At 48.5% G+C, this 27,298-nt stretch overlaps 1 protein-coding gene across 2 annotated transcripts in view; it reads left to right on the forward strand.

The window, feature by feature from the left end:
• Chst15 (carbohydrate sulfotransferase 15) overlaps positions 1–27,298 on the forward strand; it is an 80,205-nt gene that overhangs the window by 22,523 nt on the left and 30,384 nt on the right. For both annotated transcript variants that reach the window (XM_028868522.2, XM_028868511.2), the window contains exons 2-3: positions 24,417–25,412; positions 26,204–26,543. In XM_028868522.2, coding sequence (XP_028724355.1) covers positions 24,867–25,412; positions 26,204–26,543 — 886 coding nt within the window. In that variant the 5' untranslated portion in view covers positions 24,417–24,866. The remainder of the gene's footprint in view (positions 1–24,416; positions 25,413–26,203; positions 26,544–27,298) is intronic.

The following is a 27,298-nucleotide window of genomic DNA, read 5'->3' on the forward strand; positions in this document are numbered from 1 at the left end:
ATTAAAAATCTATGATACTCTCTTATTACCCAACATGAGAGCCTGCTATCCTCGAATAAGTCTGGTTTAAAGATATTGGAGAGAAACGATCTTAATTGGCAAATTAAAAATAAATGAATAAAAAAAAAAAGGAGAAAGAGTGAATGAGGGAAACAGGAAAGATGAATGTGCCCAAGCCAATTCTGTCCTCTGTAGGGCATCAGCAGCTTGTGAATGGGGCAGCAATCCTTCTGTTGTGTTTACCCACTGTGCCCAGAGCCTGGCACAGTGGCACTTGGGAGAATTAGTCAATGAATTAAAGAACCAGGTAGTAGATCCCTGTTAGTGCCTTGGACTCAGCATCCTGGACAATGTCCTCAGATGGAAGTGAGCTGTGGAGATAAAAGAAAAACCAAGCTGTGGTGTTTGGACATTGTGACCTGTGTTTTTCATAGCTCAACATAAGTCAGTTTCTCCAGCCCTCAGAAGCAGGTGGCAGGATACGTTATTATAGAAGTGTACCCAGGTCCTACCCTCACAAGGACTTTGAGTCTGGGAGTAAACCAAGTGTTCTTCCGGTTTCAGTAGCAGCTAGGGGCATGGTGGGAAACCGCTAAGTGGTGTGTTAAGTGAGTCCAGTGAGCCCAGTTCTGGAAGGCTGGTGGGTAGCGTCCTGACCTCCAGACTGCAGTAGAGAAAGCCTGGAGGGGAGCCTAGGGCTCTGAAGCCCTGAGCCCAGAGGCTAGTGCAGGGAAGGACCTGGAAGATACCTCGAAGGCAGGTCTGCAGGTATTCTGTGAGTGTGGTGTTGGTATTAGGGACTCATCAGGGAAGAAGTGTCAAAATGTCAGCATGGCTGATGGATCTGTGGCTCTTCTAAACTTTAGAATATGCTAGAAACCTGTTCCCTAGGACTGGATTGATTTTTCCCCCCCTTTAAATAGGCCATTTTACTTATAGTTTTAAAAATAATTATTCCCTGTGTGTGGATGTTTTGCTGACATATATGTCTGTATGAAGGTGCAGGATCCCCTGGAACTGGAGTTAGAGACAATTGTGAGCTGCCTGTAACTTGAACTGTTTCTGGAAGAGCAACCATTTTTCTAAACGGCCGGGCCATCTCTCCAGCCCCCTGTTTTCCTTGTCTCACACTCTTCCCTGGCTGCCTTAGCATTCTGCCTCTCTCAGGACAGTGGCTCACTCACCTGTTCACGGTCTCTGATGGAGCTGGGCTTCCGTGGCCAGCACTTAGGGTCCCAGAGATCTGCTTTGATTGTGACTTTCAAACATCTTTGAGACATTTCCTGGAAGCATCTTGTAAAATAGAAACGTTATGGCAGCCCAGAGACTAGAAGACTTTCCTTGCACGGGGATACTGGCTTTGTGTAGTGGCCCGAGGATTCTGGGATAAAACAGCAAGTCCTCTTCTCGGGGTGCAGCAGGACCAGTCTTGACTTCTGTCCTAGAAAGCTTTGTAAGGAAAGATGTTGAAGAGGGCGTGTGGGTGGCATTCCTTTCAATACCCACCTAAGATTTCTCTCCTGACTTGTGTGCCCCCGTCTGCCCGTGGCCACTGAGTGGAGCAAGGCTTCTAACCCCCTGGCTATCTTCACCAGAGAGATCCATTTAAGACCTTGGCACCTGGAGGTCATTAGCCATCTGACTGCATGCCGGATCATAAAATAAGCCCCAAGTGCTTATGAATGCTACTAACCACTTAAAAATGTATGGAGAGCGGAAGGGTTCGGTTTGGCACCTCTGAAAGGAAATGGCATTGGTCTGATGGAAGAACACTCACCTTCGTGATGAAGGTGTGCAAGGACTAGGCTGTGAGGGAATGGCCCATGGGATCTTCTCCACCCCATTCATAGAAACTTAACTCTACCCATTAAACTAATGTTATGAACTAGTTTTACTTTTTTTCCTCTTTCTTTCTTTTTATTTTATTTTATTTTATTTTATTTTATTTTTTGAGACAGGGCCTCATGTAGCCCAGGCTGGCCTTGAACTCCTAATCCTGCAGTTCCTTCCTGAGTTCTGAGATTAAAGTCATGAGTTTATGGACTGTTTTTAAGTTGGAGTACAACATACATCAAAAATATCTGCCATAAATGTAGAGCCTGAAGGGTTGTTAACAAATAGCTTCCCCAGGGACAGCCAGGAGGGGTATGAATAGCAACATAGAAGTCCCCGACCCCGCCATATAGGTCACTAACCACCTCCCCACCCTGCCCACGGGAAACCTCTTTTCTCACTTTCACAGCCTTGATCTGTTTTGCATGGATCTTGGACCTCATGGCAGTGGGATCGTGCGGTTTATTTTCCTTTATGTTTGGTCTCTTTTGTTCGACACCACATTTATGAGACTTTCCCCTGACGGTGCTTGTTCATTTTTGTAGTTGAGTTACATTCGTCCGCTCCACTGTGGGTTGACACTGTGAGATTTACAGTTTGGAGCATTACAAACAGAACTCGGGCTGGTCCAGCTTGTGTCTTTTGGTAAACCTGGAAGGTGTCTCTGATGGGCATGTGTAATGGGGTAGATGGCTCAGCGGGGGTGAGCTTGAGGGAGATTTTGCCAGCCCTTTAAGGGATCAAGACAGGCCCACCTGCAGTGTGTTAGTCTCCTAAAAAACGAGATAAGAGGCTGCATAGGGGTACATGAGAGAGAGGACTCCCTCTGTGTCCTGCCTGAACTTCCCGAAAGATAAGTTTCCGAGGAATGATTACTGGATTGATGGACAAGGGAGAGAGTTCTTATGGTGGATGACCTGAAAGATTGCCCCATCCCAATGGGGCTCTGCATCCCACACTCACACTTCATGGGAAAGTAGTCTGTGTTCAAGTTTGGGCTATGGGGATTGGTCACTCTGAGAAGGACTCAGAATCAGCATTTTGGTCTTGATGTTCTGGGGTATGTGCCTACATTGGAGTAAAGTCTCAGGGCTAATCTTCGAGATGGAAGTGCTTGATTTAGAAGCTAGCTTGTAGTTCTCTTTCCTGAGAGAAGAGCCTGGGACTGCTATATATACCCAGTGGTTCAAGCATACAAGGTCTTCAGGAGATGGGAGAGGAGAGGGGTTGGAGCTGTCATACCTAGGTAGGCTGTCACCTACCTGCATGACCCCAGCCACAGAGGTTCATCTACCAGGACATGCATTGCACAGAATCTTATAGCAGCCCTGGGAAGTGACTTCCCAATGCCTTTTGGTTGGTGGGCTTGCAAGGAGGGAGTGAGATGTGAGACTCTGACCTCACCTTCCAGGGATCACAGCTCCAGCAGCCCTAACATTCTGTGATGCTGGACATGCTGTCTGTCCACCTGCACCAGCTACCTGCATGATCCACCCTGGTGACACCACATGGCCAGCAGGCACTTGTGATGTGACCAGTAAAGCCCAAGAAATGAGATTTTTTTACGTTTCTTTTAACTTCTCCTAATTTCACTTAATTTAAATTTAAAAGTAGATTTTCAATGCCAGTGCCGAAAGATTTTTTTTTAAAGAGTATTTGGAGCAGCTTGGGCACATAACTGCTATAAAATTATATTAAAAAATCAGTACGGATCAATTTTTTACTCCCAGGTCAGATGGGAATTTAGCACCCCAAAATGGGACATGCTAAAAATGAGAATTTTTCATTAACAACGTCTATAGGAAGATGTATGGAAATGGTGACGTTTTGAAGATGTTGGGTTGAATAGCACATGAGAATGAACTGTCCCTGGGGCTCACACTCAGGTTCTGTTGGACAGAAAGAACTGCTGTGAAGAGCATCCTGTATTACTGGAATTCCAGCTCTACCACCTGGGAGGGGTGTTTGGAGAGGACCACCCCGGGGGACCCCTGGTTTCTCAGGTGGGTCTCTTGGGCTCTGACTGGTTGTGGCAGTCTTGCCCATTGTGTTCATTGTCCAAAAAGGGGGCACTCTGGCCAAGTTGAAGCCTTGTCCTCCCTGCCATTTCTCTCCAGGCATGTCCCCACCTCTGCTGAGGACACCCACCCCCAAGCTGGGTGTCACTTTTTAGTTGTTAATGTAAACAATGTCATTGTATGTGGTCCTGTGGGACTTGGGTACTGTGTTGAGCATGTTCCCCTAGCCCCCACTCCCTCGTCTGACCCCTCCCCAGTTAGTCCCTTTTGTTGGCCTAGACAGGTTTGCGGCTACTTCCATGCCATATAATATATGGTGTATTTTACTTAATCTATATACAAATCTAGGTGTCACATGAGAGAAAAATGCAATATTTGTCATTCTGAGATTAGCTTTGTTTAGTTCATTGGCTTTTTTTTTTTTTTTTTTTTTTTTTTTTTTTCCTTTACGAAGTTTCTTCCAACCATTCTAGTTACTTTGTCCTGGAGCACAGGGGCCATGTCACCGTTTCATGTGCCTCGGGGAGGCAGGCAAGGCCACTTGTCTGTCCAAAGTCTTAAAGTGAGCAATAGTTGGACTTCAAATTCAGGGGAATACTCATTTTGGGTGACTTCGTCACCCTGGTGTATTCCACATTTAATGCACACTCACTTCTAAATCCTGATGGCTCAGTCCCTTGGGCAAGAAATGCTGACATCAGGTGTCAGGTTGTATGATAGAAATTTGTGTTCCTCCTCGAGAAGATTGGAGTCTGCTCTGGCGAGGACAAGCTGGCCATCTGGGCATGCGCTGGTTTCAGGCTGGCCTCTGTGTGTACGTGTAAAGGGAGTTAGTGAAGGAGTGCTGTTCCGTTTGTGCGTCTGTGCCCACCTCTCTGTTTAGAGCCAGTGGTGTCTATTTCTGCTGCCTGAAACTGTCAGCTTGGGTCTCTGGTCCACTTCAGCCTTCTCCAGGCCATCTGCTCTTCTTGGTCACATTTCTCCTACTGTGTCACCCTTTTATGCTCAGTGGCCTTGCTGTCCTGATGGATTCTTCTGTGTGACCCTGCCATGGTGTCTCTGCTTGTAGTCCACTGTACCTGCTGCCGGTGGGGAGGGAGCCCTGAAAGCTTCTGGGATGAACTTGAACTTTGCAAGACCAGGGCTTCCTGGTTATGAGGCACCGGTTTCTAAGAGGGCCAATCCTGCAGGATTCAGCTGAGCCTGAACTGTCTGTAAGGGACTCAATGGGATGTTGAGCATGGGTATTGTAACTTGGTTAGTGAGTGCAAAGCACAGACGAAGGATCCCCTGGAGATGGCCTGGAGGTGGGCTTGGAGATTTATACAGAGGGAGCCCAGGAGTGTCTGTGCTTCTTCATGGCAAAGAGGCTGGGGTTGGATCTGCCTCGTCCTGTCCCACCGTGCCTGTGGCAGCGTGTCCAGAAGTACATGCCCAGGCAGGCGTGCTCTGACACTTTCTGCCATGGATCATCCTGCTACACTTTCTTTGTGTACTCAGAGCCCAAGAGACAGAACATTTTAAAATTAAAAAGAAAAAAAAAAGACCTTGTTTTTATTTTATTTTGTTTTATGTTTTAGTTAAAATCAAGCATTTTAGAGCCATTCACAAGAATAGGTATCCTTTTAAAAGTAACATTTTCCTCTGATTTTTTTTTTCCTGTTTGAGAACAGGGATATTAAGGTGGGTCAGAAAAGTGTTTTTGTTGTTGTTGTTGTTTGTGGGTTTTTTGTTTTTGTTTTTGTTTTTGATTTTTAATAAGAGTGTAAAGATACTCTTCACAGCTGACATAGAGAAGACATTAAAATGGCTTCATCTTTTCCTGGGTTGGAGCTGATGGGATAGTAGCTCATATCTGATGCGCTTCATGGAGCCTGATTTCCAGACGAGACAAGAAAGAAACTTGTCTCTAGAAACTACGTGTTATGGACCAGACCAGAGAAGACACTAGACAAAGCCCCCGTGCCACTAAACACAAACCACAGAAATGGTGACAGCCAATGATAGTCACAGTAGTCTGGCAGCTGGAGGACACTGGGCTTCTCACTCAGCGCTTCCCATGGACTGTTACAGATTTGTATCAGGCTTGAAAACCAGGTCAAGGCTTGTTCTCAAGCCTGATAAGCAGACCAGTTAGAGAATTTTGTCAGGCAGTTAACTCAAAGCTTAAGGCATCAAGTATTTTGGGAAAGCAAGTTAGAAACTGAAGTTTATATCTCCCCCCCACCCCCCAAATAGAGTTGGGGTTTCAAAGGCCTGAAAGGCTGAGTCTAAGCACAGGAAGTGAAAAGAGGCAATAAGGCAATTACTCAGATACTTAATGTCAAAACTCTCGGCACCTTTGCCTCAATTAGTGAGGTAACTGAAGCAAAAAATGAACATATGGGCGATTCCACAGGCAATTCCGGGATATCTGGCTCAAGTTCTCACCTTCTGAGGAAAATATAGAGGATGGCGCAGAGCACTGACTCCGTGTGGAGTGGTTTCTGTGTTGAGCCGTGGGGAGCAGAGGTCTGGTTACAAGGGCACAGGTCCTCATCAGTAGGCCCATTTCAGCTCCTCATCTTAAAATGGAGGTGAAGGGGCTGGAGAGATGGCTTAGTGAATGAGACCCCTCGCTGTAAAAGCACATAAAAGCCAATCACGTCTGCCCTGTAACTCCAGCATTGAAGGGTGGGCCCAGGGGCTAACTGGCCAGCCAGGCTCATCCACAGTGAGGAGCTTGTGTTTAGTGAGAAACCTTGTCTCAAACAATAAAGCGGTGTTCAATAGAGGAAGACACTCAGTGGTCACCCTCCTTGGGCCTCTGCATGCTCATACTCACAGTACACACACACACACACACACACACACACACACACACACACACACACACAAAGTACATAGTCTAGCCTTGGTCTTACACAGGTTGTCACCCCGCTCCTCAGCTGGGAGTTGTGAGCGATACTCAAGACCATGGTCCTCTAGTCCTCTGCCCAGTGGCCGTGATGCCCACCTGGATCGCATGTCTTCGGACCCCGGGGCAGAGGCCTGCCCTTCTTTGCCTCCTTCCTTAGTGCTCATAACCGAGCAGATTGGGCCGAAGCCATCTGAAGTCTGCCTGTGATTTCAGTAAATGACGTGGAGGAAAACGACAGGCCGGAACCATCCATAGAAAGGCGAGCGCCTCACGCTAGGTCTGAAACCGATTCCCCGTCTTTCGTGATCTCCGGAGATGGTTCTCAGGAGGTTTGGAATATGGCAGTCCTGACGCCTCGGCGGCGGTGTGCTTTGACATGTGCTTTTGTGGGTGGCAGCGTCTGGGAGGGCCTTGTTGCCTGGGACTAGGGGCTGGGCTCACCGATGCTCTGAGAGGCTCAGCCAGTTACTTTGGGACCCACAGGTAGCCCTCTCCTACGTCAGGTGCAAGGCCCCTTCAGGTGGGTCAGAGCTTACATAAAGGGATTATGCTAGAGGGATGGCAGTGAATGGGACAGAAAGGAGGCTGAGCCTGTGGCAGACACCGCACAGTCCTGCCGACACCAAAAGCCTGTTGTCTCAGAAAGCTGTGGTAGGGTTGGGCTTTGGCTGATGAGGGAACAGTGTGGGGCCCCTGGCCTGGACCTATTTCTCCAGTATGGGGATGCTTGGCCTAGGTTGGGGTTCCCCTTCATGAAAGGAAATAGTTCCAGCTCTTTTATAAATTGTGAATGAATGCTGTTGGGCCAGTGAGGGGCGGGGGCAGTATTTGAGTTCCATTCATGATTCCCCCTACCAAGTGTTGTGGATGTGAAAATCTCAGAAAAACAGTCAATCAAACTCTGTCTGGTGAGGTCATCAGTTGATTGTGTTGATGTGGGAGAGGAAAAATACTCCTAGTTTGAAGACATTGAGAAGGTCTCTAGAATTGCTCTGTGACGGTTTCCTAAGAGGGGAAATTGGGGTGGTGAGGAGGCAGGAGAAATCATTCCTGGTGGTAAGATAGAGGCGGCCATGGATTCGAGTCTCCAAAGGCTAAAAGACACCAGGCCATGTTTCTCTCATCTGTACCTCCAACTCTTCCCACGCTGGAGGAGAGTCCTGGCTGCAGCGCCGTCTAGTATACGCGTGTCTATGGAACCTCCGGGCTGGCCCTGATAAAGCCGGCCGATCCGTTATGTAACGCGTCTTTTCTGAAGTGTAGAATGGAGAAAAGCAGCGGAGGGAGCCATAGCAAGGGAGAGAGACAGAAGCAGGTAATTAGGGGTTTGAGTTCTCTCTGAATACTGGATGTTTTTGAAACACTTCCAAATTTCCTTTATGGGAAAGGAATGAAATGTCCACAGGGAGGGGGGGTCCCCCCTCCCTCTCCCACGCACACTTCTTTTGTCCTGAGCTCAGTACCTAAGATTTTATGGTGTGTGGTGAGAAATGGCGTGGTCTGAATACATTCGGAAAATTTGCCTGACAGTGGTGTGAGAGCTGAAAATGGGGCAAAGCGAAAGAAAATGGAGAAAACAGAACTTCTGCACACTGATCAGAATCGTATAATTTACCAAGGCGTATCATTTTGTTGTTTTCCGAAGTGTGAAAGCTAATTTAGAAAGGGCAGAGAGGCGCACTGGGGTTGGCAGGAATGGCAGGTCCCGGGCCTTTACAGGCCCCTTGTTTCTGCTCCTGCAGAACAGGGTGTAGACATCAGAAACCCTCAGGCTGGTGGAGCCAGGGCCAGCCTCCCACACATCCCCATGTTAGTGACAACATCCGCCAGCAAGACACCAAGAAACACATTTACAATGACAGACACTAATCCCAGGGGGCAGAATTTGAAATTCTATTTTAGATATAAAAATTGAAACATCAGGAATTTTTACTTATGGCTGCGTGGGGTTTTGAGGCGTGCTGATGTTTCCCATGTCCTTTTCTGGTTTCCTTCCTTTGGGACACTTTTGTAAAAATGAACAGAGCCTCTCCTTCCTGTGCTGAGCTCACCAGTGATTGAGGCGGGTGCTATCAGACACCCACAGAGATGCCCAGTGGAAGGGGGCTTGATGGCCAAGAGCAGGGTCTGATAGGCTAGAAATTCAGGGAGAAGCTTGGGCTCAGACCTAGAGCATGGCCAGCAGTGATGGACCAGTGGGGCCAGTGGTGTTTGGAAAGTGGTACTGGCCAGAGGCTGAGGAGGGTAGAGACTGATACATAGAGGCAGACAGGATGAGAAAATGGCCAAGGTGGACAGGTGGACTTGTGTTTCTCCTTTAATTCTTCCCACGACACTGTAAGCAGTAAGTGGCTCTGGGCACCAGCCTGGTGGTGGAGGAAGGGCTGGAACACTAGGGCCACACAACTGATGCGGTTGCTGCCTCGCTTGGAGTGTCCACGGATCTGTAAGTGCCACAAAGCCCAGACGCTCCTGCTCTGCCCACCCCGAATCACCCAGGACTCCAAGTCCAGCGCTCAGGTCAGCTGCACAGCCTCTGCCGTGCTTTGGCAAGCGCGGGGTTAGATCACGTAGGCACTTGACGGGCATCGCAGCCGCTGCTGAACCGACGTAAGGGCTGGGAACTGTTGGGTCAGATGTTTGTTTTTCAGACCGACACCAGAGCAGCGCTTGATGGGAAGTTAGTTGCAAGGTTCCTTTCCTTTTGACTCTTGCTTAATTGTCAGCCCAGGAGGAAGTCTGACCTCCGAGAAGAAGCCCCGACTTCCCAGGGCTCGGTGGAGGGTACACCCAGGTCTCTGTGTGACTTTGCCCTCCTCTGCAGTTAATTCTGAGGTTACAGATTTCACATATCACACATCATTTGCTTTGTGGGAGTCTGTGCTTGAGCCAAGATGCACTGATTATTTTTTTGAACAAGTGCTTTTTTTATTATCTTGTTTACATATAGCTGAGGGCACAGCAGCAGCTCCTGGGGCCAGCTGGCTGGTTTCGTCTGCTCTGTTACAGCCTCCCCGCGTTCTCACCTGGCCTCAGTCAGCTGTGAGTGGCAGCTTCCCTCTCAGCTAGTGGTGTCGTCCTTGACACACTGGTCACAGACAGCCATGATTCCAGTGTGTCAGAGCAGCAGCTGGCAGACACCGGGATTCTTGGAGAACATACCCTTGTCAAAACATTCATCCATGCTCACCTCCTCAGCTTCAACTATGGACACTTTGGGGGATGATTTAAGCAAAACCAAAACCCAAACCAAACCCATGGTCTAGCAGGCACTTTAAAATTGTCTGACTAATAGAGAACCATGGGGTGGGGTTCCCCTTCTGATACATACGGCATATCTGTGTTTATTGTCTTGGGTGATACGTCTATAAATAAATGCTTGCTTGACCTACTTTACAGGGGTTGGGAATCTAGATTCCAGGTTTGAGTCAAGGTTCTAGAAACTGGGTCTGTTGGACCCAGTGTTCTGGGGTTCCTATATGGACTTTTTTTCCCTTTGGTTTTTTGTTTTGTTTTGTTTTTTGAGACAGAGTTTCTCTGTGTAGCTTTGCGCCTTTCCTGGAACTCACCTTGTAGACCAGGCTGGCCTCGAACTCACAGAGATCCGCCTGGCTCTGCCTCCCGAGTGCTGGGCAGCCACCACTGCCTGGCTCCTATATGGACTTTGATGCACTTCAAGGTGAGCGGGCCCCCTGTATGAGCTTGTTCGAACCCTGCTAGTCTGCTGCCTTAAGAACCCTGCCATCTTTCCGGGATGGCTGGGGTTTCAGACACCAGATCAGAGTTCCTCTTGCTGGCTGAGATCTTTGCAGACCTGGGGGAAGAAGAGATCCATGACAGGATGGGGGAGGTGGTTACGGCAGGGTTTTCCAGCTCTGGTGGCACCGAGGAAGCATTTTGCATGGATGATCCCATTAATCCTCTAGCATTTCCTGCTGCAATTTTCTCTATGCAGAAGGGAAGCAAACAAGCCCAGAACTGTAAAGCAGTTGGCCTGGGGACACACAGCCAGGAAGAGGTGGACTTGGCCCAGATGTGAGGCTGTGTTAGTACTTCTCATTTGGATTCTCATTTTTTTTTTTTTTAACTTTCCTCCATATTTCTCTTTCCACCAGAGCATACCTATCTGTCCATCTCATGGCCCGTGTGGTCACATGGAGCCACATCCAAGGGCATCTCTGTTCTCGGCTCTTTAGATACAAAACAGTGTCTTCCGGAGCCATACTGTCCCGTTTGCTCTTGGACTTCTGCTTTTGGCTTGTGTGTATTTATAAAGATTTACATCCACCCTGGGGAACTTTGTGGTCTGCTCTTGGGTTTCCCATCACTGTGACAGAGAGGGCAAGAGGCAGTGCCCTTCCTGGGATGGCCGCTGATTCATCATTCTCAGTCAAGCTGCTGCTGCTGCTGCTGCTGATGACGATGACGATAACAAGAAGGACAACAGTTGAGCATCAGCCTGTGGCTAGTGGGGAATGTTAATAATTCAAAGATACTTGAGAAATGAGGGGTCCAAGTAGAGCCAGTGGTAACTCCTCTTCTGCTGTCCTCTGCACACATCCTTTAGTTGGTCAACCTTAGCCTCAGGCATCCCCCTCTGCCTCATCTCCATCCCTTTTACCTGGTCTGATGAGGACAGTCAGGAGTGCATGCATTCGAGAGCAAGGAGGGAAATTGAGAGCAAGGGTGTGGGCCAGCCTGCTTCTCTTTGCCCCTCCTCTGCTGCTTAGCATCCATTATTTCCTTACTGTTATTGAGTTGGCAGGAGGAATGCTTGATCCGTCTAAGTGAACTTCCAAGCCAGATGGAGCTGTGCAAGGGTGAGGCAAAGTGCCCCGAGCTCCGCCCACCGTCTCTCCTGGAAACTGATTGATGTGGGCTGTACATGTCTCCATGCTCAATGGAAAGAGGGCCAGCTGGGGCTTCTGCTGTGTCTAGATCTGCCTCCTGCTGTGCTGTGATTTTTCTTTTTTTGAGTAGGCTCTGCCCAAGACCCCTGTTTCCCTTCCTTCTGTACTACAGAGGGGCTGCCCTTCATCTGTAATATTGTAAATGGTCAGGAGCAGATGAGGATTTCAGTGGGTTCTTGGCTAATGGCCTGGCAGTGCCTACCAGGCTTCCCTCCATGTTACTCTAACGGTGAAAGGTAGCATGAACTCTCATTTTGCCATCTACTTGGCTACAACTTAATTTTAAAATAATGCTAAAATTTAAATCTTCTAAACATGGGTAACCAGGTGACTGTAACTAGCAAGGGGGATGTCTTTTGCTCTACCTTTGGAATAAAGTTCTGGGCCCGTTTGGATAGGGATCCAGGCTCACTTGAGTCTCTATCTTGTGTTTTCTCTCTGCTTCTTAACTCTCTAAGTCTCTTATCCCTCATTCCTCAAGAGTTTCTGGAGTAAATAAGTGTGGGGGCTGGTCCCCCACAGGTACCCCCTGGTACAGCTCCTCACATTTTGGAGGTCTCCAATGGCCACACTTGCTTGCCTCTTGCCACACCTGGTAAGAGCCAGTCTGCTGGGGACAGGTCATGCATGCCACGTCTGGCTTCACCTGGTAAAACCGTCTGGAGGACACTCTCAGATGGGCTGCATTCTCTTTCCTCCAGAAAGAAAGAAATCCCACCGACGTATTTCAGGAGGGTCTCCCCATTCAAGGGTTAACCAGGCTCTTATTTTGCTTATCTTCGAAAATAAAACAATATTTAAAAGTATTCAGATCAGGGAGGCCATCTGGTGGGGAGCTCACAGCTGCTCCTTTTCAATTGGGCCGCCTCTAATTTATTCATTCCAGGGCTCTGCTGTACATTTGTGAGATCATTATTCGCACTCTGTTCTCAATGTGTGAGTTCTGTTCTGTGAGAGACCTGTGAAGGACATCTGGGCTGGCCACTTCCTGCTACTCAGACCCTTCCCTCCTCTCCCCAGAGTCTGTCATCATGGCCAGGAAGGGACTAGGGACCCACAGGTGGACAGAGCCACCCTGTTCCTTTGGGGGGTCACTTTCTCTCTCCCCCTCTCCCTCCCTGGGCACATCTTCTTTGGTTCACTTCCCCCACTGTGTGAGGGGGAAATTGTTGGAGGGTGACTGCAGTCCCGCTACCTAACGACTGTGTACTGCAGCCACCTGAGAGCCCAGACCACCCTCGTCTGAAAGTGAGTTGCTTTCCCTGGTAGTTAAGGTTTGGAGCTGCACATGCCGGAAACCACACAGACAGGCAAGAGGAAGAAGAACTGATCTCAAACACCTGAATTCTCAAGACTCTTGAGTCCATTTGGCGACATGAAGCCTTGGAGAAGTAGAGGGTGAGGGTCTGAGTGATGGCGGAGTTTGTCTGCGGTCACATGATTATTTAAAAGTGGTGTCGGGTGTCTGGTGCAGATTCTTGGGTCTTTAGACTCCCCGTCCCCAGGCCCCTGTTCTCTCCTGTCTCTGTAAGTCACCAAGCAGGAAGTATATGACACTACAATCACAGTCGAGCTACCTGGATGGTGGGGATGTGGTTCTGTCTCTAATGTTATCAGGGCATTGAAACCCAGGCATCCACATTAACCCTAGGCGGATGCATCGACACAGGTCAGTGTTTACTGGTGTTGGTCTTGTTACCAAGCCACAAAAGCCCTGTTCTGGAGCATTCCTAGGAGTGCAGTGGAGCATACTGGAGTTTTCTTCTGTCAGGAAGGCAGGAGTATTTACTGGGCACCCACCCAGTGTGAGGCCCGTGCTCTTCAGGGCAGAGCATTGCTGGCCCTGTGCTTGCGTGCAACCCATGCTCTTCAGAGGTAAGCGTCGCTGCTCCTGTGCTTGTGTTCAGCTCACAGTCTAGCCTGGTTGCCTCGCCTGAGAGGTCTCAAGTCCAGGCTGGCCAACCGGATGTTGGCTGGCATGCCACTCTGCCAGCCTCTGTTGGTGGCAGCTTCATTGAGTGGTAAAGGTCGAAGGTTTGCAGTCAAACAGACCCGTGGTTTTCTAATTACCGTCTGTCATTCCACTCAGGAGCAACCTATAGAAACCAAACTTCATGCTTTGTGTCAGAGCCTGCCCTCCAAATAGCTCTAGGGAAGCTAGCTCCCGGCTAGCTGTGTGGCTCTGGGTGTGTGTTAACCCTTCTGTGCCTCAGTGTTCCACATGTACTTTGAGGATCCGCATGCTGGCCTTGGAGAGTTAAGAATGGTTGTATGTGGCCTTCCACCCACTGCTGACACTGTACCAATATCCCTCTCTTTCTTTCACTGTTTCTGGGGTCATTGGAAACCCGGAGTCTACATGCTCCCCTGGGAGATATGTCCAAAGGCCACAGTCACTATGTTCCCCAGAGCGATGTTGGTGGCCAGGCTTCAAAGCAAAGCATGAAGCGTGGATTCTGTAGTTTGCATCTGAGCGGGAAGACACAGTTCACTAGACAGGCTTGAGTGGAAGATCTAGTGCCCTGATGGTTTGAATGACCACTGGAAAGAATAAAATGAGTGCTCTAAAATAGTCCCCCTCCAGACACCCTGGGCTCAGAAAAAGAGAAGTGTCTGTGATGTCACACAGACCTTCAGAGCCCTTTGTGCACGTGGAAATCACTGGGTGACACCTGCAGTGTGAGCATGTCTGAAGTCTGGTGCCCATAGGCCTCTGTGGAGCAAACCTGAGTATGTCACGACTGCTTGTGAGATGGAGCATCTGGCTAGGTTTGACCTGGTCAGAGCCAGAGCAGATGGACAGACCCGCCCACCCACCTGTCCCTTCTGTCAGGGACTGTGGCTCTAGGCATCGGCACTGCTGTTAGGGTGTCTCCAGCCCCTAAGCCAAGGTGTGTCTTTTGCAGATCGCCTGGCACCAGGTTGGTTTGGGGGCTGTTCTTGTAATGGGTCCAAACAGTCCTAGTTTCTGGAGTCTTGACTCTGGCGTTAGCTGGATGCCCCTGAGCTTTGGGCTGTGTGGTCCTCATAGTCATAACCCCAGCAAATGCAAACTTTAAAGCACGGTGCAAATGGCTGATACCTTGTGACGGACAGATGGGGGTGGGGTAGGAAGGGTGGACGGCTGTCGGCAGGAAACGCATGGTGAACTTTTAAGAATGACGGACTGGCTTCTCTGGAAGCTGATAAAGCAAGGCCTGTGCTGGCTTTTAACACTTGCTGAGCAGCCGCAAAAGGCAGAAGTGGTGATGGCAAGTTTTTGTTAAAGAGGACGGATTTCAGATCCTATGTCTCCACGTGTCAAAGCGGAAAACGGTAGTCCCCAGTCCATGGCTTCCATAGGGGAAAGCTAAGGGCCAGAGAGCGGCCACAGCACATAAAGATGACTCACCAGTGTTTGAACCTTGTTTGAGAGACAGAGGGAGTTCTGCTCAGGACCTTCCCTACCCAGCAGCTCCCTACCATGCTGGGAGGATACGGTACTTATTTTAGACTTTAAAATTTCAAAACGCAGCCCTTCAAGGAAGCTCCTACTTGGTGCTCAGCCTCAAGAGCATTCCTACAACATGGCCAGTCTCACGGAACCTGACCTGTCACCCGCAGGAGTGGGAAGGAACTTGTACCGGTGGGCTCCTGGACCTGCCTGCTTTGAAAGGGCATCTCTGTGTCTCTGTGGCCTCCGAGGTGCAGGTGCACACAGCCCTGCCTTTTCCTCCTCCTTCAGCCAGCACCTGGCACAGGCTTCTTGGCTTCCTGGGGCTCCTGTGTAGGACACATGGCACCAGCCTGTGTCCCCTGATCCCTTCTCTCTCTCTCTCTGGGTGTGAACCTGTAGCCCATCTGCTTCAAATGCAAGTGGTAACTGAGATGGTGTCCCACTTCATCTCCTTCTCTGTGGGTTGTGCCTTCCGCCCCTCCCTCTGCAGAGCCCCCGTGAGAGAGAGAAGCTGATCTTTAGGCAGACTCTTGAAGGGGCCAGGAAAGAAAGAAGTGGTGGGTCTGGATGAGCTGCTGGACCACTTGGGCCAAGCCAGATGATGGGTTGAAGTCAGGGTGGCCCTCTGTGGAGGTAGAGACTGCGATGATGGGGTGCCAGACCCTTGAATTTCTTACTGTATCTGTCTCTTATAAGCTACATGTTCTTGGGAAGCAAAGAACCATGCTGTACCTGTTTCCTCTAGAGAAGGCAGGATGGGATGAGCAGGTCCCTAGAGGCTTGTATTGCCTGGTTGATAACTCTGGAGTGCATGGGTTTACCTGGGCTCTGACTAGGCCCACTATCATCTTCAAGATATGCTAGAGGTTTCCCACTGCAAATGGCTCTTTAGGGGGTCCCCTGTGGGTTTCTGTCTGTTGCAACAATCTTCCTAGTTTCCTCCAAATGCTTACAGACAAGCACGATTCTAGAAATTGGGCCGCCACCCGCCTCTTCCTGGAATCTGTGACCTCACATTGGATGCAGATGGTGAAGTTGGACATCTAGGCATAGGATTATAAGGGGGTTGAAAGCAGGCGGTACTGGAGTGAGGGCTTGAGGCCCTAGCCAGGGATGCAAGGACTGTGTTTTACTTATGGAAGTTTGCTGTGTACCAGGTGTAGGTTAGGCAGAAACTCCTGTGGTATGTATGATACACACTTGGGGCCAGTCAGAAAGAGCCTGCTGATCCTGGTCAGGGAATACTTGCAGCCAAAGCACTGATAAGAGGCTCCAGGCACCAGGAAAGATGAAATTTGGCAAGAAACCTATCAGGGTCAGATTACGGCCAGGGCTTTCGAGGGGAGGAGGACACAGGACAAATGATAATAACCCCAAAGAGGTTAGATGGAAAGGCTGTACATCCTGTGGGGGAGGGGGTCAGTTGTCCAGATAACTGAAACAAAATAGCCGTGTCTATCAGAACCACAAATTTGCCAGAAGCTAGTGTGGTGTGTGGGGGCAGTTGTGGCCTAACACGGGAAGAGCTCCCTTCTGGCTTCCGGCATTGTTATAGTCTTACCTGCCTCTGGTGTTGGGAGGAGAGGCTTTCAGAACAAGGGGTCCACTCTATGATCAGCTGCATCCCCGCTGATCATAGAGTGATCAGAAGCTTTAGTCACACACATGCTCTGTGTAGCTCATGACACACAGTTGTGGCAGCTGATCTCTGTAGCCCTGGTGGCTCACAACCTGCAGCAGAGGGCATTGGTTAGCTTTTCCTGCATCATGAGAGACTTAGAGCAGGCTTTCTGGAGGGGTGGCTGGGTCAGCTGGGTTCCAGCTCTTCTGTGTTGGCCTGGGCTCTGCCTCCTGCATCTGCCGTCCTTCTAATGACCCAGCCATGTTCTTCTCATGATGACAGCAAAGATGCCAGTGGGGTGAATGGGCACACTCCGTGTCTTTTTACCTGGGCTTAAGACTGGCAGGTGGTCTCTTCTACTTCATTCTGTTGGCCAAAGCAGGTCACCTGACGCAAGGTGAAGGGCAAGGACATAGTCTACTCCTTTAGGGTAAAGTGCAAAGTCATTCCCACGACAGGTGTGACTATAGGGAGGAATAATGAATGGCCAGTAGTGCAATCTGTCTTAAATAGTATTCATGAATAATAATTAGAATTAATGCTGTTGTGGGCCAGCATTGTGTGTGTGTGGTATTCACTAACGTTTATTGTTTATGATGGGTCACCCCCCCCTCACAAGTATGTTATATATGTTAGCTCACATGATGCTCATGGCAGTGGTAGGCTATAGGTCCTTTGATTATTCTCACTTCTATTCAAGAAAACAGAGAGGAGAGAGGTTTGATGTCCCATCAAGGTCAAACCCAAGCAAGTTAGGCACAATGTTCAGGCTCTTAACTCCCAAGCTGTGGGTGATCTGTGCCTGCCTGGATGCCATTTGGGAGCACAGAGGCCCAGATAAGTCACTTGTCTGAGGTCCCTTGGTAGACAAGAGTTTGGAATCCTTACTCATTACGTGCTTTCTATAATGCTAGAGGGTGCTGGATGTCAAGGTGAGGAGCGACTCTCTTCTGTTAATTGACTGTAAAGCTTTAGGTGTAAGATTGACACTGGAACCCGAGAGGTGGTTTAATTGGCCAAGCACTTACGGTACAAGCATAAGGCCCTGTGCTTACACCTGTAGCATCCACGGGCCTTGTATGCCAGCCATTCTAGCTAAATTGGTGGGCTTCAGGTCAGGGAGAGACGCCATCTCAAGAAATAACGAGGAGAGCAATTGGTGATGACATCTGTTGCCAACTTCTTGATTCTGCACACAAGTGCATGCGTGCACAAACATACATACACACACACACACACACAGAGGGGGGGGAGAGAGAGGGAGAGGGAGAGAAAGAGAGAGGGAGAGGGTGAGAGAGAGGGAGAGGGAGAGAGAGAGAGAATTTGTTGCTTGTACAGAACTCTGTTGTCCATTAGCTTTCTTTTTGGTCTCGGCAGTCTCTTTATATCATTGAGCTGACTCAAAAAATTCCTTCCTCCACTTACTGACTAATATTCCTTGACAAAAAGAGTATTTTCATATACATAGCCCAAAGAGAGATGTCAGCATTTAGACATACTAACCGGAAGAAGGCTTTGTGTTTTAGTAAAGGTTAATTAAGACCCACCGAAAAATTTCCCCTTAAAACATAAAAGTAAAATTGTGTAATTAGCTGTTTCCCCCTCTCTCCCCCCAGAGGGCAGACATGAATGTTTCAGCTAAATGAAGCTATTTATTGAAGTCCATCCAGATTTCCTTTGAAGTTTCATACATCTTTCTTCTGCTCTCCCAGCTTCTAGCTACAATAATTTAATAAGTTTTTCCTAGGGTGAAATTGGATGCCCTTTATCGATCTTTCACTGAGGGGCATTCAATTACTTAATCTAAAGTGGTATTTCTGGGTCTCTCAATTACAATTTTGTTATAAATGGTTTGCTAATGATGCCTGGGGTACATAGGTTAATAGGGGGCACCCAAGCAAAGGCTGGGTAATTGAATGCTTTCTATTTGGGGGCCAGTTATCTGATCTCTTACGGTGGCACTGGGTTCCCACAGTTTTGGTTTGCATCCACAGGGCACAGTGTGGAGCTCTGGCTGGGAGGCGACAGAACTGTAATGTATCCCTGAGTACCTTGGTTTACAACATGAATGAGAGCACCAAGGGTCCTGTCTAACCTGAGCCGGCTGGCACCGAGCACCGGCATTCCAGCCAGGCAAAGTGCAGGTGGAATGCATTACCTGTTTAAAGGAAGAACACCTGAGTGTTAAGTTTCTGCCTGGCTGTTCCTGGGATCACCTGTGGTGTATGGGAAAAGCCAGTTAAGGGGAACGATAGCAATCCGTTCTTCTAGTACGGTCACATGAATTGGATTTTTTTCCCCCACTGAGCTATGTTATTTAATAGCTACACAGCTCATGGAGAGTCTTGGGAAAGAATATGTAGTGTGCCTCTCTTTATGCACTTGGGCCAATATCACCCCTGATTTTAGTCTACTAATCTCCACCTTCCCTCTGCTATGTGGTTGATACCTTCTCCACGTTAGCACAAGCCCCCAAGGACCTACCCACAGGTAGTTCTCAGGGGCTTTGATTTCCCCCAGAGCTTCCCCTCCCTTGCTTCTTCCATTACCATGGACCTGGGCTTCCTCTTGTCCTTCCAGCTTCGCTGAGTCAGTTACTCTCTGCTCAACGTGCATTGAATTCCTCCCTCTAAGACAGGCTTAACCGGGGCAGGGGGGGGGAGATTGTGCCCCCAAGGGGACCTTTGCCATGTCTAGACCTGGTTCTGCTTGCCCCATCGCGGTACCTAGTAATGGAGGCTAGGGGTGCTGCTGAACACCTTGCCCGCTCTACAGTGGAGGCACAGCCTGGGCTGTGAGGAATTATCCAGCCCAGGCCCAGCAGTGTGGCACTGAACAGTGGCTTCTAATTGTTTCACTGTTTTGGGACATTTGTGGCTCTTCTTGGTGCCTGAGGTTGTCTTGTGCACTATGACCTCTTTACGGCTTGGTGCCCCTGCAGCACCCCTGGCCAGGTGGAGTAAAAGCCAGCTCAGGTGGAGAGAGACCTCTGTCGTGGTCCCTTCTGCACCTTGTCCATCCAGGGAATGGCTAGTCCAGAGGCAATGAAGTCCACGCCCTGCACTTCGGGCACCAGTGATCTCATTCCCTGGCCACAGGATGGGTCTCAATCAACTTTTTCAAGATGTAGTTCACATATGATAGAGTGGTCTGTGTGGTTTTGGTAAAACAATAAAACCACCACCACCACCAACAACAAAAATGTGAAAAAAAAACCCTTTTGAAAATAAGTCCTTTTCATATCTTTGTCTTGAAGAAGACTCTCACTGCCCCCTTCCTCCAGAAGTGTTACCCATACCAACCACTTCTTCAGTCTTGTGACACCGTCCTGGAGTCTTGCCCTTCAAGGTCCACACCAAATGCCTGGAGGCCGAGGGCTCATTCCTAAGAGACTGCTCACTTTACATCCCAGTCATGAGTGTGGGGTTCCTGACACCCACACTTGCATCTGAATTAACCACAGAGGCGAAGGTTCCCAGGTTTCCTGAGTGGTTTCAGTAAGTCCCTGGAAGAATGCATCGCTCTCCAGGAAGGGCCCCAAACAGGAGTTGATCAGGAGAATGTGGTTTGGCACTGCCCAGCAGGAACAGATCCAGTCAGGCACAGAGAAGAATACTCAGGATTCCCCTGTCTTCGCCTACCTCTATGTGCTCATCAATCCTGAAGCCCTCAGATCCCCATGGTTTTGAGTTTGGGCAGAGGTCTCAGGACATTAGGGAGACTTATCACATCATTATCACCAGCAATTTGGTCTCCAGCTCTTTTTCCATCCTACCTGAGAGTTTAAACTTCTAACCAAAGCTTGGGTCTTTTGAAGACCAGCCTCCATCTGAAGCTCCTAGTGGCTCCTAGGGCCACTAAGGGTCACTTCACTTCATTAAGGTGTGATTGAAAGGGGCTGTCCTAGCATTCCAGAAAGATTCCAAGCTGTGTGCTGGGGGGCTGAGGCTGAATACCAACTATACATGTCTGTGCATGTGTACCTACTGCTGCATTTTATATTGACTCCTGGTCTCCACCCTAGGATGTGCCCAGCACACAGTCAGCCTTTAGAAAGTGTGTCCTGAACTAGTGAGTGAATGAATGAATGAAATGAGAACACACTGTATTTGGAGTGTTTGGGGAATAGTCTCCTTTTTTTTTTTTTTTTTTTTTTTTTTTTTTTTAATGGTTTTTCGAGACAAGCTTTCTCTGTGTAGCTTTGGAGCCTATCCTGAAACTCACTCTGTAGACCAGACTGGCCTGGTACTCACAGAGATCCACCTGCCTCCCGAGTGCTGGGATTAAAGATGTGCACCACCATGCCTGGCCCAGTCTCCTTGATTCTTTTTTTTTTTTTTTTTTTTCGAGACAGGGTTTCTCTGTGCAGCCTTGCACCTTTCCTGGAACTCACTCTGTAGACCAGGCTGGCCTCGAACTCACAGAGATCCGCCTGCCTCTGCCTCCTGAGTGCTGGAATTAAAGGCGTGCGCCACCACCGCCCAGCTCTTTGGTTCTTTAATGAGTTAAAAAACCAGTCTTGGAGTGGTTTGCCTGGCTAGAGGTACAGCTGCTAGGCAGAGGAACACTGGGCGTGTTGGGGCCTGTCCTCTGTCCCATCAACCCCCATTAAGACTATCTACTTCCCCGTTCCCGAGGTTTATTTACTTTGCTTGAAACAAGATAGCTTAGCTCTTGGTTAGAAATATTCTGCCCATTCTGTTGGATTTTGATGATGTCTGTTCTTGTTCTGTGGCTTCAAAGTCCATGTTTGTTTTTTTTCTTTCTTTAAAAAAAAAAAAAGAACAGTAAGACAGAAGGGTGTGAACACCCTCCCACTGAGTCTCTGTTTGGAGCCTACTTTTTAACCCTGCCTTGGCCTTGGCTTTGACAAGTGAAAAAAAAAATGTTTTCTTGGCTTCAGGGCTGGGGTTTCTAAGGGAGGGTCTTGCCCTTTTGTTTCTTTATTTGGAAGAGCTGTTTGTACCCAGCAATGGGTCAGGGGTGACAGAGCATGCTAGAAGAATAGGCTCCTGCCTGCTCTTCCAGCTGCCCCAAGGGAGGAGAGGGACCCAGCTCAGGCCCAGGGCATCCCCTCCCACACCTCTCAAGTCTGTCCCTCCAGCTGTCCCACGCCCCAGAGACCAGAGCTCCTCAATGTGGCCTCTTGGTTAGAGTGATCATTCTTTGGCCAATGTGTGTGTGTGTGTGTGTGTGTGTGTGTGTGTGTGTGTGTGTGTGTGTATATATATATATATATATATATATATATATAGAGAGAGAGAGAGAGAGAGAGAGAGAGAGAGAGAGAGAGAGAGAACATGTGTGTGGTTTGTGTGTGTGTGGAGTGTGCTCATGCATTCGTGTGTGCATGTGTGCCTGCGTGTGTGTGTGTGTGTGTGTGTGTGTGTGTGTGTGTACAGTGTGTGTACAGCGTGTGTGTGTGTGTGTGTGTGTGTGTGTGTGTGTGTCTGTGTGTGTCTGTGTGTGTCTGTGTGTGTCTGTGTGTGAGTGAATTTGGGGCACATGCCATGGCATATATGTGGTCAGATGACCTCACACGTCAATCCTTGTTTTCCACCAGCCTTGAGGCAGACTTTCTCTGTTCACTGCTGCATACACCAGGCTAGCTGGCCTCCTAACTTGGCAATTCTCCTGCCTCTGCCTCCCCTCTCCCACAAAACAAAGTGCAGGATGAGATGTCTGGCTTTTATGTGGGTTCTGGGGAACTGAACTCAGGTTGTCATGCTTGCACAGCAAGTGACTTATCCATGTAGCCATCCCCCCAGTCCTGTACAATGCAACTTTTGTCTATTATAGTCCTGGCTCTGGATTCACAAAGGCCCGTTTTCATATGAAAGATCCACAAAGTGCTGCTGTGGTGAACTGTATAGAATTTGTCCAGCTCTCCTCTCCTCTAAATATTTAAGCATAAATGTTGGCAGCATGCAGGACACTCTGTGGGTGGAAGAAACACCACTTTGTGCCAACACATTTCAAGAAAACACAGGCTTTGGATCCAAGTGACATGAAGGTTTCTACTGGAGGGTTGTGACTGTTCAGATCTCCAGCCAATGTGCAGAGTCTATAATGAAGGCTTGGTTAATGCCACTTCTCTGGGGACTGAGGATTGTTTGAGGTGTATGCAAGTACGATGGGACATGAGTTCACCACCCTTGGGTAATTAAGGAAAAAGAATGTGGCTTAGGTCTCCCATCTGGGAGTGCATATCACATGCTTTTAGAACTCCCTGGCATTTAAAGATGGTACTGTGGCCAATGATGCTGCTGTTATCCATGTTGTGTACATTTCCTGGGTCACTAAACACATGCCAGGCCTATACAAACTCTTTACACACATTAATTAATTTTGCGTCTTAAAATAAGTCACAAGGAAATACTGTTGTTCTAATTTTACTGGCGAGGAAGTGAGAACCCAGAGAGGTTGAACAGGTTAAGGTCACACAGCTAGTGTAGGGGAGCATTTATGGCAGCTAGAAATCCAGTCAGCTGCTTTCGTTAGTTCATCTGTTGCTCTTTTAATGACATCTCCAAAGAAGTGTCATTTGGGAAAGAAATACACTTCAGAACCACGGCATTATGTTAATGGATTTTTAAGAATCGCGTCTTCCCCGGAGATGAAAGTGAAAAATGACTCCAGGGTCTAAAGTGTTACGTGGCTCGGGGGAATTCTGTACGTTGGATTTAATTGCTTAATAACTTAAAGTCAGATGGTTTTTTTTTTTTAATATGATACACTTGACTGAAGAAGAGGATCATTTCATTGTTGCTAAATTTTCATTAACTTTTGCTTCCTAAGCTGTAGCCGAGAGACTGGAGACGCTGTGAGGATCTTCTCTCTGCTTCCCCTTACCATTCCCATTCCCCTCCTTACTGTGCCCCACATTTATCATTGAGGTAAAAATGGTATTTTGATGATTCATACCTCAAATTGGAAACAACTGATTGTCTTGGATCTCTCTCTCTTTCTCTTTCAACCTGACAAAAGTTACCGTTATGTGGGAAGAGAAACCTCAATTGAGAAAACTCCATCAGATTGGCCTGTAGGCACGTCCTTCCAACGTTTCTTGCTTAATGAATGACCTACATGGCTCAGCTCACTGTGGGTGATGCCATCCCTGGGCTGTTGGTCCTGGGTGGTGTAAGAAAGCAGGCTGAGTAAGCCATGGTGAGCAAGCCAGTAAGCAGCACTCCTCCATGGCCTCTGCTTCAGTTCTTGCCTCAAGGTTGGTGCCTTGAGTTCCTGCCCTGACTTTTTTCAATGATGGATGGTGATGTGGAAGAATAGGATGAAATAATCCTCTGTACCCCAAGATGCTTTTGGTCATGGTATTTCATCATAGCAGCAGAAACCGAACTAAGAAACTGACTGTGCATAATTAATAGTTACACAATCTTGAGATACTGGAATGTCATCGCTCAGATGTGTGAAGGCAGAGGTCCTGGAGGGTACATCAGTCATGCAAAGTGTAGTGTTTTGGGTCACATTTGGTGACAAAATGAACCCAAAATCTAAGCACAAAGACCCCAAACATCTCCGTTGATCTTGTTTAATCTGTGACTTGCTTATGAACAAGTAAGTGTGGCTGAAATGGAGAAGTGGACGAGGGTGCTATACATCTGCTCTTCTCTGGGAAGCAACTCCTGTATTATCACAGTTACCACATAACGCTACAAAACTTACCTGTCTTTATGTTTAGGTCACCTGCCATTCATGAGAATCTGCTCCCCACGAAGAGAAAACATTCTGCAGGAATGCCAGTCTCCGCATCAGTGAGGATCCCATGATGTCTTCTAATCTCCAGTGTGACTCCATGCTCTCCGCTGATGCCACCCCGACTTTCTTTGGTGCCATGGGAAAAACCTGAAGCAGGAGCAGACTTGCTTCCACGCCTGCGGCTGCTTTAGTGTTGCATGGCTGGTGCAGAACAGACTATTGGAATTTGCTTTGTGTGTGTTATCCTCCGTATTTGAACCAAAGAATGTGCCTCACTCTCTAGCACGTCGGTGTCTGCTCTCCTTTGCATTTGTTTCTGTCGCTTGTGCCTTCTCACCATCTTTGGTCACCACAGGACACCCTTAAAGTTTCCCAGCAGACTCCCTGAGGGCTGGTCCATGGCTCCCTAAGCCGGCTGTCCAAGGGCTCTACCATGAGGCACTGCATTAATTGCTGCATACAGTTGTTTCCTGAGGATACACACAAACAGCAGGCTGCCTGCCGGGGAGGCCCCCATCCCAGTCATCAGGTGTGCCCCACTTGCAAAGGAGAGAACAAAATTCTGTTTCGCGTGGACAGTAGGCAGATGAACTTGCTCGCTGTTCTCGAAGTGAGGGCTGAAGGCAATGAGAACTGGGGCGGTTTTTTGCGCTTCAAGAAGGGGAAGCGATGCAGCCTGGTCTTTGGACTGATAATCATGACCTTGGTGATGGCTTCTTATCTTCTTTCTGGGGCTCACCAGGAGCCTCTGATTCCATCTCCTTTCCATTATGGGGGTTTCCCCAGCAACCCCAGCTTGGTGGACAGTGATAACCCAAGTGACATGAAAGAGCATCACTACCAACCTTCTATAAATAACATCTCCTATGTGAAGGACTATCCAAGCATTAAACTAATTATCGACAACATCGCTGCCAGGATCGAGTTTACGACCAGGCAGCTCCCGGACTTGCAAGATCTCAAGAGGCAGGAGATGCACGTGAGTAGCCGCGTGTCATTCTTGATGACTGGCTTTTAAAGAACGAATGCTTCCTTCCTTACCGTCATCTTTGGGGGTACAGGCGGAATGTGACTGACATTTCCTAGATGTCTTACAGCAAAGATAATTCGATGATCTGACAGCGTCTGGGATTAGATGGCACTGTGTGACTATACTATGGAATGCCAAGGAGGGAACTGGCCGTCCTGAGTGGCCCTACTAGAGATACTTAAGGACCATCTCTTGTCATCCTTGCCTTTGGGGACTTCTTGCCTAGAACGGGGTCATGGTGGCTAAAGTCGCTTTTGTAGCTCATCATCATTTAGTATTTTTTAAAAAAGGATTAATTTTTTTTTTTTTTGGTCGTGTGCTTGTGTGGATGCCTGTGTAGTTATATGTGCATGTGAGGGCAGGTGCCCTTGGGAGCCAGAGTGGGAGCTGAATACCCTGGAGCTGGAGTTCCAGGTGGCTGTGAGCTGCCTGATGTGGGGGCTGGGAGCTGAGCTCTGATCGTCTGGCAGAGCAGTCTACACCAACCTTTGAGCCACTTCTCCAGCCCCATCGTTTAGATTTGTTTCCTTTTGCTTTCGAGGCAGGGTCTCTCTATGGAGCCCTGGCTGTCCTGGAACTTGCTCTGTAGATCAGGCTGGCCTTGAACTCAACAGAGATCCCCTGCCTCTGCGTCCTGAGTGCTGGGGTTACAGGTGTGGGTCACCACTCCCGCTAGGTTAGAATATGTTTTTTGCTAATTGTTTTCCTTCATTGTGTCTGTCTCCTGTCTTTGATTGCAGATGTTTTCTGTAATCCCCAATAAATTCCTTCCGAACAGCAAGAGTCCCTGTTGGTATGAGGAATTTTCTGGGAGGAACACCACTGACCCCTACCTGACCAACTCCTACGTGCTCTATTCCAAGCGGTTCCGCTCCACCTTTGACGCCCTACGAAAAGTCTTCTGGGGCCACCTGTCACACGTGCATGGCAAGCACTTCCGCTTGCGCTGCCTGCCACACTTCTACATCATTGGGCAACCCAAGTGTGGAACTACTGACCTTTACGACCGCCTTCGGCTGCATCCAGAAGTGAAATTCTCGGCCATCAAGGAGCCCCATTGGTGGACCCGGAAGCGCTTTGGTGAGTGTTGGGTCTCATTTTCTTTTAGTCATTCCATGGATGCATGTTATGGCTGGTGAGGGGTGAGTGTAAGATTCTGTGGGGGAAGGCAGGGTGAGGTTGGAGAGAAGATGTATTGAGATTCAGAGGCTCGGCCCTTGTCATTAGACAGTTTCATTAATCTGTTTTGTGGTGTAACAAGAAAACACCAGTGTTTGGGTAACTTAAGGGAAAGGAATTTATTTGGTTCGTGGTTCTAGGGGCTAAAGGTTCCAAAAAGCGTGTTGTCAATATCCTGTTGAGAGGCTGTTGGCTGCATTACAAGATGGTAGAGGAAGAAAAAGGTGACTGGCCATATGCAGCAGACGCCAAGTTCATGGTGAGGCCTGGCTTTATAATAAACCACTTTGTCGGGAACAAAGTCACTCCAAGAGAACAGCATTAAACTTTCCAGGCAGAGCTCCCATAAGCCAGTCACCTTCTGCCATGCTCCACTTTTTACAGAGTCCCATGACCCTCAGCATCCCACTCTGGGTCCCAGCCTTACCAAGTTTCCAGCACACGAGCCTCTGGGGGACACACTCAGACCATGGCATCATTTCACAGGCAAAGACCCAGCTAGTGAGCACTGGTCGAGTGCTAGCTGTGTGCAGGGCGAGGGGCAGAAGCAGAATGGGAACTTGTTGCTGTTGTTGTTGTTGTTGTTGGTGGTGGTGGTGTGTGTGTGTTACTAAGGGTCACATCCCTAGCTCTTTTAGTTGTCCTGAAGAACTTGA

Source organism: Peromyscus leucopus, chromosome 1 (assembly GCF_004664715.2).
Source record: "Peromyscus leucopus breed LL Stock chromosome 1, UCI_PerLeu_2.1, whole genome shotgun sequence".
Classification (NCBI taxonomy): domain Eukaryota; kingdom Metazoa; phylum Chordata; class Mammalia; order Rodentia; family Cricetidae; genus Peromyscus; species Peromyscus leucopus.